The sequence below is a fragment of the Loxodonta africana genome, chromosome 11 (genome assembly GCF_030014295.1).
Source record: "Loxodonta africana isolate mLoxAfr1 chromosome 11, mLoxAfr1.hap2, whole genome shotgun sequence".
Lineage (NCBI taxonomy): Eukaryota > Metazoa > Chordata > Mammalia > Proboscidea > Elephantidae > Loxodonta > Loxodonta africana.
In genome coordinates, this window is record NC_087352.1 from 21,542,663 (window position 1) to 21,556,380 (window position 13,718).

The 13,718-nt window shown below is 40.8% G+C and overlaps 1 protein-coding gene across 4 annotated transcripts in view; it reads right to left on the bottom strand.

Moving 5' to 3' along the window:
• Positions 1–830: 830 nt before the first annotated feature.
• LOC104845516 (zinc finger protein 665-like) overlaps positions 831–13,718 on the bottom strand; it is a 30,308-nt gene continuing 17,420 nt past the window's right edge. For 2 of the 4 annotated variants that reach the window (XM_064294195.1, XM_064294194.1), the window contains one exon: positions 831–9,119. In XM_064294195.1, the coding sequence (XP_064150265.1) occupies positions 6,916–9,119 (2,204 nt within the window). In that variant the 3' untranslated portion in view covers positions 831–6,915. The remainder of the gene's footprint in view (positions 9,120–13,718) is intronic. The other 2 variants (XM_064294192.1, XM_064294193.1) reach the window with 1 other exon arrangement.

Below are 13,718 nucleotides of genomic sequence, written 5' to 3' on the forward strand. Positions count from 1 at the left end.
TGAAGTGTTCTGGGATTCCTATTCTTTGAAATGTTATCCATAATTTGTTATCATCCACACAGTTGAGTGTCTTTGCCTAGTCGGTAAAACACAGGTAAACATCTGCTTTCTTGGTGGTATGAGGTCTCCAACTCTCTGCTTGCTTCCCTTTCATCTCTTGAGAGATAAAAGATGGTGCAGGACACACCCCAGGGAAACACCCTTCATACTGGATCAGGGAGGTGACCTGAGTAAGGGTGGTGTTACAATCCCACCCTAATGCTCTCGACATAAAATTACAATCACGTAATGGAGGACAACCACACAATAAGGGGAATCATGGCCTAATCAAGTTGATACACACATTTTTTGGGGGACATAATTCAATCCACGACAGGGATACTCTATGGTTTAAAGTCAGAAAATGTGTATGTCAGGGTTACATCTTTCGGCATGCTTATTTAATCTGTATGCAGAACAAATAATCAGAGAAGCTGGGCTATATGAAGAAGAATGGGGCATCAGGATTGGAGGAAGACTGATGAACAACCTTCAATACGCAGATGACACAAACTTGCTTGCTGAAAGTGAAGAGAACTTGAAGCACTTACTGATAAAAGATCAAAGTCTACAACCTTCAGTATCGATTACATCTCAACATAAAGAAAACAAAAATCCTCACAACTGGACCAATAAGTAAAAAAAAAAAAAAAAAGTAACATCAGGATAAATGGAGAAAAGATTGAAGTTGTCAAAGATTTCATTTTACTTGGATCCACAATCAACACCCATGGAAGCAGCAGTCAAGAAATCAAAAGACGCATTGCATTGGGCAAATCAGCTGCAAAAGATCCCTTTATAGTGTTGAAAAACAAAGACGTCACCTTGAAGACTAAGGTGAGCCTGACCCAAACCATGGTGTTTTCAATCACCTAATATGCATGCGAAAGCTGGATGATGAATAAGGAAGACTGAAGAATTGATGCCTTTGAATTGTGGTGTTGTCGAAGAATATCGAATATACCATGGATTGCCAAAAGCACATAACAAATCTGTCTTAGAAGAAGTATAACCAGAATGCTCCTGAGAAGCAAGGATGGTGAGACTGTGTCTAACATACTTTGGACATGTTATCAGGAGGGATCAGTCCCTAGAGAAGGACATCATGCTTGGTAAAATAGAGGGCCAGCAAAAAAGAGGAAGAACCTCAACAAGATGGATTGACACAGTGGCTGTAACAATGGGCTCAAGCATAACAATTGTGAGGATGGCCCCAGTCTGGGCAGTGTTTCATTCTGTTGTACACAGGGTTGCTATGAGTCAGGACCGACTCAATGGCACCTAACAACAACAAATCTGAAGTGGTCGCTAGGAGTTGGAACCAACTTGACAGCATCTAACAACAACAAATGGGAAGTGAACATATATACAGTGTATTTTTTTTTTAATTAAACCCTCCTGTCTTAGTCATCTAGTGCTGCTATAACAGAAATACCACAAGTGGATGGTTTTAACAAATTTATTTTCTCACAGTCTAGGAGGCTAGAAGTCTGAATTTAGAGCACCAGCTCCTGGAGAATGTGCTCTCCCTTTGGGTTCTGGGGGAAGGTCCTTTTCATCAATCTTTCTCTTGTCTAGGAGTTTCTCAGCACAGGGACCTGGGTCCAAAAGACATGCTCCTCTCCCAGTGCTTCTTTCATGGTTTGAGGTTCCCCTACTCTTTGCTCCTCAGTTCTCTCTTCTATATCTGAAGAGATTGACTCAAGATACAATCTAATCCAATAGTTTGAGTCCTGGCTCACTGACACATCTGCCTCTAATCCTCCTCAATAACATCATTGAAGTTAGGACTTACAACACATAGGATAATCATATCAGATTCCAAAATGGTGGACTATACCAAAATGTTTGAAACTACAGCCAAGTCGACAGGTTTTGGTGGGATTCAATTCAATCCATGACATTTCACCCTTTGGCCCCCCTCCAAATTCACGTACTTGTCACATGTAAAACACATTCACCCCATTATATCATCCCAAAGTTGTAAATGAAATCCAAGTCTAAAATCTCATCTTTTGCAAATTCCACTTCATCTTTGACATCTAGAACACAAGTTATTTGTTTCCAAAGTACAATGGTGGAACAACCGTAATATAGATATTTCCATCACAAATTGGAGAAATTGGGAGGAAAGGGACAACAGGCACCAAGCAAGACAGCAGAACACATTAGCTCTCAAGGCTTGAAAATAATCCTCTCTTCCCTGAGACCATTTAGGAAATGCCCTGCCCACCAGACTCTGAGTGCTGGCCACTCTCCAGATTCTGGGTGAGGCCCTTCAGCCCTGGGCTTTAGATCTACCTTCCAGGCCCACTGGAATGGCAACTCTGCTCCCTTGCATTTGGGTGGCCTCATTCTCCTAGTTCATTTGAGTGGTTACCCTATCCCCTTGTTCCCAACAGGCCCCACTCTTCTGCCCCTTGTGCATGGAAACCCCGCCCCCTCAGCTTTGGGCAGTGGTTCTGGCCCCACACTGTTGGCACTCATGAAAGGCAGCCCCACACTCTGGAACTGAGTTGATGAAGATCTGACTCTTTTAGACTGTGGACCCACCTTTTGAAACCCCAGAAGCCATGGTTCCACCCTTTGAGACTCCAGAGTTCGTGGTACTACCCTTTGAGACTGAGGCAGCGCTGTTTCCTGGTTCTTTGGTCTCTCAGCCCCTTGGGCCTCTTGGGCTGGCCCACAGTCTGCCCTGCTTGAACAAGTGTTCCAAAGCTCTTTAGCTCTACCTATACATAAGTACCTGGTATACACAAGTACCTGGAGACGCCCCATTCCACCACTAAACCTTGGCCTCAAAGCACTCAGCTCTGGCTCCATGGGTCAGCAAGCTGAGCTCCACCACTAAGTACCCAAAGGCACCCCACTCTGCCAGCAAGCCTCCTGTGCAAAGGAACTCAGCTCTCTCTGTGGGTGGGCTCACACGCTGTCTTGCACTAATCTCGATTCTGCTGCTGATGTTTCTCTGCTGCTGCTTCTTGCGGCCTGCACAATCTTGTGTTACACCTCTCACTTCCTTTTGTGCCCTTACCAGAATTGTCTTTGATGTCCATAATCCCACTAAAGGTCTCTTCAAGGCACCTTAAAACTTCTTCCAGCCTCTACACATTCAGTTTCAAAACTGCTTCCACATTTTAGTTATGTTAGAGAAGCACCCACTCCTCATACAAATTTCTTAGTTATCCAGGGCTGCTATAATAGAAATACCACAAATGGATGGCTTTAACAAACAGAAATTTATTTTCTCACAGTCTGGGAGGCTCGAAATCTGAATTCAGGGTAACAACTCCTGGGGACTGCTTTCTCTCTCTGTTGGTTCTGGACAGTCTTTCCCTGGACTAGGAGCTTCTCAGTGTAGGGAACCCAGGTCCAAAGGATGTGCTCCACTCCTGGTGCTTTTTTCATGCCATGAGGTCCCCCTCCTCTCTGCTTGATTCTTTTATAACTCAAAAGAAATTGACTCAAGATACAACCTAATCCTGTAGATTGAGTCCTGCTGTATTAACATAACTGCCTCTAATCCTGCCTAATTAACATCACAGAGATTAGAATTTACAACACATAGGATGATCACATCAGATCATGAAATGGTGGACAACCACACAATACCGGGAATCATGGCCTAGCCAAGGTGACATGCATTTTGGGGGGACACAATTCAATCCATGATACTTCCCCAACAACTGCTCTCATTTCAGTTTCCAAGAACTAATTTTTCATTCATGTTTGATACAGAACATCTACTGCAATTCAAATGGGGTAACCATCAATAGCCTTCTAGTATTTCTACCACATAAACTGTCCTTCGTAATTTATCAATCTGCACCCATGAAAATGTCTCACCCTCAAAATCTTGACCAGCTGTTTCACGGTCTCTTGGTAGAATAATCCTTTCCTATACCTCACAATGGATCCACAATCAACAGCCACGGAAGCAGCAGTCAAGAAATCAAAAGACGCATTGCATTGGGCAAATCTGCTGCAAAGGACCTCTTCAAAGTGTTGAAGAGCAAAGATGTCACCCTGAAGACTAAGGTGCACCTGACCCAAGCCATGGTATTTTCAATCTCATCATATGCATGCGAAAGCTAGATAATGAATAAGGAAGACCGAAGAAGAGTTGACGCCTTTGAATTGTGGTGTTGGCGAAGAATATTGAATATACCATGGACTGCCAAAAGAACAAACAAATCCGTCTTGGAAGAAGTGCGGCCAGCATACTCCTTAGAGGCAACGATGGCAAGACTGCGTCTTACATACTTTGGACATGTTGTCAGGAGGGATCAGTCTCTGGAGAAGGACATCATGCTTGGCAGAGTACAGGGCAGCGGAAAAGAGGAAGACCCTCAACGAGGCGGATTGACAGCGGCTGCAACAATGAGCTCAAGCATAACAAAGATTGTAAGGATGGCGCAGGGCCAGGCAGTGTTTCATTCTGTTGTGCATAGGGTCGCTATGATTCAGAACCGACTTGATGGCACCTAACAACAACAACAACATACCTCACAATGATACTCTGTTGAAGGTGGCTCTGAACACACTTATAATGATTTAGTCATTGTTTTACATTGATTCTTCACTCCTTCCCACGCTCTCAAATTGTCACCATATTGTATGTTAAAGGAGTCCCTGGGTGGCAAAAACAGTTTATCATTTCACTACTAGCCGAAAGGCTGGCAATTTGAAACCACCTAGAGCCACCTCAGAAGACAGGCCTGGGAGTCTGGTTCTTGAAAGGTCAGTCTTCAAAATCCTATGGAGTAGTTCTATTCTGCACACATGTGATCACCATGAGTCAGAACTGACTTGGTGGGAACAACATATGTTAAAATTCAGGGTCCTTTTAGGGAAAAGGAGCCCTGGTGGCACAGTGGTTTAAGAGCTCAGCTGCTAACCAAAAGTTTGGCAACTTGAATCCACCACTTGCTCCTTGGAGACCCTATGGGGCAGTTCTAATCTGTCCTATAGGGTCGCTATGAGTCAGAACTGACTTGATGGCAATGGGTTTGGGGTTTGCTTTTTTTTTAAGGGAATATTGATATGAATGATCCTCGCTGTAAAAAATGGTATGGTGGAGTCTGACCTCCTCTAACCTCTTGACGAGGAGGTGAGGGAATTACCATCAGCATCAGCCCAAAGTGGATTCCTACGAGATGGAGGTCAGACATACCTCCTCTCTCTAACCTTTTTACCAATTCTGACACCAGCCATCCCTCCCACAGCACTCTCTACTTTTCCGCTGGGTTCAATAACCTGTAAGCAGTGGCCAAAGAGAATTCATAGACCATACTCTCAATCTTGGGATTTATTACGGAAGTAATAGGTTACAACTCAGGATCAGGATCAACAGGCTACAACACGGGAACACAATCAGGAAGCATGCAGACTTGGAAATAATCCTCTGTTCTTTGGAACCATCTGGGCAATGGCCATGCCCTCTGGATCCTAGACGGAAGCCTCTTGGCCCTGGGCTTTAGCTCTGCCTTCCATGCTTAACTGAGACAGCAATACTGCTCCATCCACTTTGGGGGGCTTCATTCTCTTAATCCATCTGAGTGGCAACCCCACTGCCCCGGTAGGCCTCATTCTTCTGTACCTTGGGCACAGTAGCTCCAACTCCTCAGCTTTGGGCAGTAGCCTTATGCCCCTGGCATGTCTTAATGACAGCCCCACCCTCTGGAACCAAATTGGCAAGGATCTGACTCTTTGAAACCTAGGAGGCTGTGGCCTCATTCTTTGAGACCTAGGCCCCACCCTTTGAAACTGAGAAGGCCCTGCTTCTCATGCTCCTTCAAACACTTCTGCTGATCTTCAAGCTACTCCAGGGATGGTCTTTTTCCTTTCTTAGAGGACAACAGGTGTAGCACCTTTGGCCTGTTTCTTGCCTGTAGAATTCCAAGAGACAGACAGCATTCTTTCCTTTCCTCCTGCCTCTGTCCCCTTCAGTCTAAGTTTAAAGGGTTTGCAACTTACTAAATTGTAAGGTTTCTCTCTACTATGAATTCTCTGACACTCTACAAAGCATGAAGGGTGATTAAAAGCCATATCACATTCATGAGTAAGGTTTCTCTCCAGTATAAACTGTCTGATGCTCCACAAGTTTTGACCTTTGCATAAAAGCCTACGTTAACAACATTTCTAAGGTTTCTCTGCAGTATGAATTCTGTGCTAAGCTTTAAGCCTTTTAACGTCATTAAATACTTTGCCACATATATTAAACTTATACAATTTCTCTCTATTATGGATTCTCTGATATAAAATTTAAGCCACATTTAAAGAATTTCCTTCACTCATTACATTTGTAATTTTTGGTCTCCAATATGAATTCTCTCATGACCCTGAAGAATTGATTGACTGCTAATAGCCTTGCCACATTCACTACATTTTTAAGGTTTCTCTCCAGTATGAATTTTCTTATGGTTCCGAAGGGGAAAACATCTGGCAAAATCTCAGCCACATGCACTACATTTGTATGGTTTCTCTCCAGTTTGAATTACCTGATGTTCAACAAGTCCTGAAGCATGGACAAAATTCTTGCCACATTCATTACATTTGTAAGGTTGCTCTCCTCTATGCATTCTCAAATGAGTTTTAAGATTTGTGCTGAGTACAGACCTTGCCACATACATTATATGTTTTCTCTCCAGTATACATTCTCTGATGTCTGGTGAGGTCTGAATGAGAGTTAAAACCTTTGCCACACTTATTACATTTGTAAAATCTCTAGACAGAATGTATTCCCTGTTGTTCACTAAGATTTAATCTTTAGAAATAAAAGCCTTTCCACATTCATCACATTTGTAAGGTTTCTCTCCACTATGAATTCGCTGATGTTCCACAAGTTTTGAACTTCTGGAAAAAGCCTTACCACATTTATTTGTGAGGACTCTCTCCACTATGAATTATCTTATGATTCTGTAAGGCCGACTGACTGCTAAAAGTCTTACCACATTTAACACATTTGCAAGATCTTTCTCCATTATGATATCTCTGATGAGATCTAAGGCTTTCAGGATGACCAAAGCCCTTGTCACACGTATCACATTTATATGGTTTTTCTACAGAATGGATTCTCTGATGTCTTGTGAGACTTGAGTTCCACTTAAAGGCTTTCCCACATTCATTACATTTGTAAGGTTTCTCTGTAATATGGATTGCCTGATGTTTCACAAGGGTTGATCTCTGGATAAAAGACTTACCACATTTATTGCATTTGTAAGGCTTTTCTCCACTATGAATTCTCTGATGTTCCAAAAGACGTGATTTTCGGGTAAAAGTCTTACCACATTCATTGCATTTATAAGGTTTCTCTCCACTATGAATTCTCTGATGTTCCAAAAGACGTGATTTTCGGGTAAAAGCCTTACCACATTCATTACATTGGTAAGGTTTCTCTCTACTATGTATTGTCTGGTGACGTGTAAGGCCCGAACGTCGACTAAAGACTTTGCCACATATATTACATTTATATGGTTTCTCCCCAGTGTGGATTCTCTGATGTTTACTGAGGTTTGAGCCCCAGTTAAAGGTTTTGCCACATTCATTACATTTGTAAGGTCTCTGACCAAAATGAATTCTCTGATGATTAATAAGGACTGACCTTCGGCTAAAAGCCTTACAACATTTATTACATTGATAAGGTTTCTCTCCACTGTGAATTTGTTGATGTTGCACAAGTTTTGATCTGTAGATAAAAGCCTTGCCACATTCATTACATTCATAAGGTTTCTCCCCACTATGAATTCGCTGATGTTCAACTAGACTTAATTTCCAGATAAATGCTTTACCACATTCATTACATTGGTAAGGTTGTTCTCTACTATGAGTTGTCTGGTGGCGAGTAAGACCTGAACGTCTACTAAAGACCTTGCCACATACAGTACATTTATATGGTTTCTCCCCAGTGTGGATTCGCTGATGTTTAGTGAGGTTTGAGCTCCAGTTAAAGGTTCTGCCACATTCATTACATTTGTAAGGTTTCTCTCCACTATGAATTCTCTGATGTTCCACAAGACTTGATCTTCCAGAAAAAGCCTTACCACACTCATTACATTTGTAAGATGTCCGACCAAAATGAATTTTCTGATGATTAATAAGGAATGACCTTCGGCTAAAAGTCTTACAACAGTTATTACATTGGTAAGGTTTCCTTCCACTGTGAATTTGCTGATGTTGTACAAGTTGTGATCTGTAGATAAAAGCCTTACCACATTCATTACACTGGTAAGGTTTCTCTCCACTATGAATACTTTTATGACCCCACAGGTATGCAGGTCTCATAAATTCCTTACCACATTCATTACATTTGTAAAGTTTCTTTCCAGTATGAAATCTCTGATGTGTTCTAAGGCTTAAATGTAGACTAAATACTTTGCCACATACATGACATTTACATGGTTTTTCTCCAGTATTGATTCTGTGATGTTTAGTGAGTGAGCCACAGTAAATGGTTTTGACACTTTCATTACCTTTGTAAGATCTCTGCACACAATGAATTCTCTGATGATTAGTAAAGACTGACCTTTGGCTAAACAACTTCCCACACTGATTACATTTGTAAGGTTTTTCTCTGCTGTAGGTTTTCTGGTGTTGTAGAAACCATGAAGGAGGCACAAAAACATCCCTGCATTCATTAGAAATGCTGCTTTGGACACTAGAAGGAATTCTTTGAAGGGATGGAACTGAAGATCCATTGCTGATAGATGTCTCCACTTGATGACATTCACACATTTTCTCTCCAATGTGAAACTTCTGCATTTCAGCCACATGGGACTGAAAGCTTAATTCAGTTATATTTTTACAACATGTCACACACTTGTTTCTTGCATCTCTGTTAACATGTTGATCTCTTCTACCAGTTAAAATTTTGTTATGGGCCATAATCACTCCTTTGTTATTTCGTTCATCTTTTCCCCACTGACTCTGAAACTCAGGCACATTTTTCCTAACTTGCCTGAAGTGAAAATCTTCAATGCCATGACTTTCATTTCTTTCCAAAATCACTCTCTGGAATAATTCTCCTTTATCAATGATCTCTTTTGCTGATAACTCCTTGATCATATATGTAGAAAAGACATCTAAAAAACATAAAGAATCATAAGTTTCCTATTAACAATAGTTGGAAAGTATTTTATATCCCAAAACATAATTTTACACAGCACGAATACTTATGATAAAAGGGAATTTTAAAACTTCTCCACTATGGTATTCAAACGTTTAGGAACACAAAATTAACAGGATTCCTCAATAAAGAAATGATTACATGTAATTCATATCATTTTCAGGGAAGCCGAGATTTAAATACACTTGACTACACCAGTCATGCTACGAACGTAAGACCTAAGAGAAACAGACAGGTGGTGGCATTCTGTGGTACGTTGTTTGTTGCTATGATGCAGAAAGCTATGCTTCTTGTATTTCAAAAAGCAATAGGGTCACCCGAGGTGGACAACATTTAGCATTACTTCGAGACTAAGACAGACTAGGAAGAAGGCCCTGGTGACCTATTTTTAAAAATTAACTGACAAAAATCTCATGGATAACAGCAGAATATTGTCAAAGATTAGTGCTGGGATATGAGCCCCTCAGGTTAGAAAGCACTCAAACCATGATTAGGGAAGATTTGCATCCTTAAGGTACAGTTGACCTTAATGACACAGATAGGGTAGAGGCTTCGGAACCTTCATTTGCTTGTGATGCATGACTCAAAATGAAAAGTAACAGCTGTAAACATCTATTACTAATCGGAATGTCAAATGAATGAAGTATGAATCAAGAAACGCTGAAAGTCGTCAAAAATGAAATGGAACATTTGAAGACAGATAGCCTAGGGATAACAAGTGGAAATGGACTGGTATTGGTCATTTTGATTCTGACAATCATTTGGTCTAATATGCCAGGAATGAATAATTGAAGAGAAATGATGTTGCACTAAACATGAAAAAGAACATTTTAACGTCTCTCATAATGTACAACGCTGTCAGTGATAGGTTAATATCCATATGCCTCCAATTAAGAGGCGCTAAAGGCTATTATTCAAATTTATGCATCAACTATCAAAGACAAAGATGAAGAAATTGAAGATGTTTATAAAGTGCTGCACTCTGAAATTTAACCAACATACAATCAAGATGTGTGGATAATTTCTGGGGATTGGAATGCAAAAGTTGCAAAGAAGTATGAAGAAATACTAGTTGGAAAATACGGGTTGGTGACAGGAATGATGCTGAATATACTGTGATAGATTTCTGTGAGAAGGACTTATTCATCAGAAACACTTCTTTTTCCAACAATAAAATCGAAGACTATACACGTGGACCTCACCAGATGTATTGTCTCACAAAAGAATCAAATCAAGTGCATCTGTAGAATGACATGATGAAAGAAGCTCAATATTATCAGTAAGAAACAAGTTAGACACCGACTTAGGAGCAGACCATAAATTCAAGATCAAGTTGAAGCTAAAGAAAATCAAAGCAACTGCACGAGAGCCAAAGTACTTTACGTACATCACACATGACTTTAGAGGTCATCTCAAGAAGAGATTTGACTCACTGAACACTAATGATTGATGATCAAAGAGTTGCGGGATGCATCAGGGACATCATACATGAAGAATGTAAAAGATTATTGAAAATACGGGAAAAAAAAACCAAAATGGATGGTAGAAGAGACTCTGAAACTTGCTCTTAAGCACACAGAAAGTGAACACAGAAATGATGAAAAAACCAAAACAAGAAAACAAAGTATAATAATGACATATGCAAAGACCTTGAATTAGAAAACCGTAAGGGAAGAACATGATCAGTAATTCTGAAACTGAAAAGAACTGAAGAAAAAATTCATGCTTTAAGTTGCATTACTAGGGAATTCTATGGGCAAAAAATTGATGCAGAAAGCATACAAAAAAGATGGAAGCAATAAACAGAGTTGGTGTAGCAAAAGGATTATTGAAAATTCAAACAGTTCAGGATGTAGCATATGATCAAGAACTGCTGTTGCCAAAGGAAAAACTTCAAGTTGCATTGAAGGCACTAGTGAAAAAACAAGGCTCCAGGAATTGATGAAACACCAACTGAGAGGCTTCAACAAGCCAGGGGAATGTTGGATATACTTACAGGCTATGTGAAGAAATTTGGTTAACAGTTCCTGGTCAATCAACTGGACCATATCCATATTTGTGCTCTTTCCAAATTAGGGCGATCACATAGGAATGGGAAATTATCAAAGAAGATCATTAATATCACATGCTAGCAAAATTTGGCTGAAGATAATTTTGCTGTGGGTGTACAATGACAGGGTACTGCCAAAAACTCAAGCCGGATTCAGAAGAGGACGTGTAATGAGGGATATGATTGTTGATATTAGATGGATTTTGGACAAAATCAGATGTTTATCTGCGTTTTCTCAAATACACAATGGCATTCGACTGTGTGGATGATAACAAATAATACATAACGTGACAAAAAATGGTAATTCTAGAACACTTAATTGGGCACGTACAGAACCTGTAGATGGGTCAAGAGCCAGTCATTCAAAAAGAATAAGGGGATACTACGTGAATTTAAATTGGAAAAGGTGTGTGGCAGTGTTGTATTCTTTCACTTTAAATATTCAATCTGTATTGTGAGCAAATAATCCAAAACTGAACTACACGAAGAAGAACCCGAAATCCGGATTGGAGGAAGACTCATTAACAACCTGTGATATGTAGATGACACAACTCTGCTTGCTGAAAGTGAAAATGACTGCAGGCACCTACTAACGAAGGAAGAACCTATAGGCTAAAATACAGATTACGCCTGAACATTAAAAAAAAAAAATCCTCAAAACTGGATCAATACACATCATGACAAATGACAAAGAAACTGAAGTTGTCAAGGATTTCATTCTAATTGGATCAAAAATCAATGCCCATGGAAGCAGAAGTCAAGAAATCAAACAATATATTGCATTGGGAAAAGCTGTGGCAAAAGACATCTTTAAAGTGTTAAATAGCAAACATGTCACTTCGATGACTAAGGTGCACCTGACCAAGCCTTGGTTTTTTTAATTACCTCATTTGCAACGGAAAGCTGGACACTAATAATGCAAGATGGAAAAAGAATTGACACATATGAAGTACGGTGTTGGCAAGCAATACTGAATATACCACGGTCTACCAGAAAGACAAATAAATCAGTCTTGGAGGAAGCATGACCAGAACGGTCCTTAGAAGTGACCATGGTGCAACAATATTTTGCTGACATTGGACACATCATATAAGGAAATACCAATTTCTCTAAAAGGACATTCAGTTTGGTAGATGGCCAGGGAAAACGAGTGTGAGGTAATGAATAGCAATGTGGCCTTTGTGTTCAGTTTGTGATAGATAATTAGGAAATTTCCAAGGTATTGAGGTATCTTTGTTATCTAGGCATAACAACTATATCTGAGGATTTGTCCAAATGAAAGGGTACTGGCCAAGCCAGAAAGACCACCATGTTGCTGATCAGGAACAAGGGGGACAAGGGGGACATGATTCAATCATCCACATACACTGAGGCCTCAATCATGACTATGTAACGACGCCAATAAAGCCTCTCGATTTAAGTTCCATTAGCTTCCGAATTTGTGAAAGATATTGATACACATGGGAGGGTAGTAAGCCCTTTTGGGGCGTAGAAGGTCCGCATTGAGGCCCCCTCCATACCTCACTCTATGTGCTTCTTTATGCAGATCCTTTGCAATAATAAATTTGTAATCATAAGTACAGCAATTCTGTGCTTTGTTCTAGCAAATCAGCAAACCCAAAGGAGTAGTCCGAGCCAGCAGGTGAAAGTGAGGTTTAATGAAGGCCAACGAGCTACTGCCAACATCCTGAAGGGGTAGTGAGGAAATCCCGAAGTTAAAGCTAGTAATCACGTCAGAACTAACGGTGTTGTGCGGACTTCTGAGCTTGCAGTTGGCATTTGCCTACTTGGCAGTCTGAAGGACAGTGTCCTTTTAACTGGTGAGATCTGACCTAATCCCAGATGGCAGGCATCAGAGAGACAAGTGCCTTGTTCGTACCTAGTGACAGAAATGAACGTAGAAGTAGAAAGTGGGAATTGGTTATATCCTTACAGGTGGGGGCAGATAAATTCTAAGATTTCCACTAGATGCACTCGGCATGAGAAAGGGGCTTTCTTATCCTGGGGGGAAGAAGAGAAATCATTAATGAGACAGACTGACATAATCATTGTAACAATGGGTGGAAACATACTAACAACTGTAAGGACGGCACAGGACTGGGCAACGTTTCATTCTTGTTGTAGAGAAGGTGCAAGAATGGTGTGGTGGGGGTGTCTGACTTCTGATTTCACAAGGGAATCAAGACTCAAGATCAACAGCCCAAGACTGATTCCTATGAGGCAGAGGTCAGACATACCTCCTTTCTCTACCGCCATTTCTTTGCCACTGCTTCTGTCTCTCATCTTACAGCTCTCTCTTTCTTGGTCTCCTGGGTCTAGAAAGTTCTCAGCGCAGGAATCTTGGGTCCAAATGATGTGCTCCACTCCTGTCTCTTCTTCTTGCTGGTAGTTAGGTCCCCCTCTACTTTGAGATCGGCTTTCTTCGAAGCCTACTGGGATTGTAAAACTGTCTAATCCCCTCATTAGGGTTTCATACACCTTATTTGTATGGACCTACCCCCACAA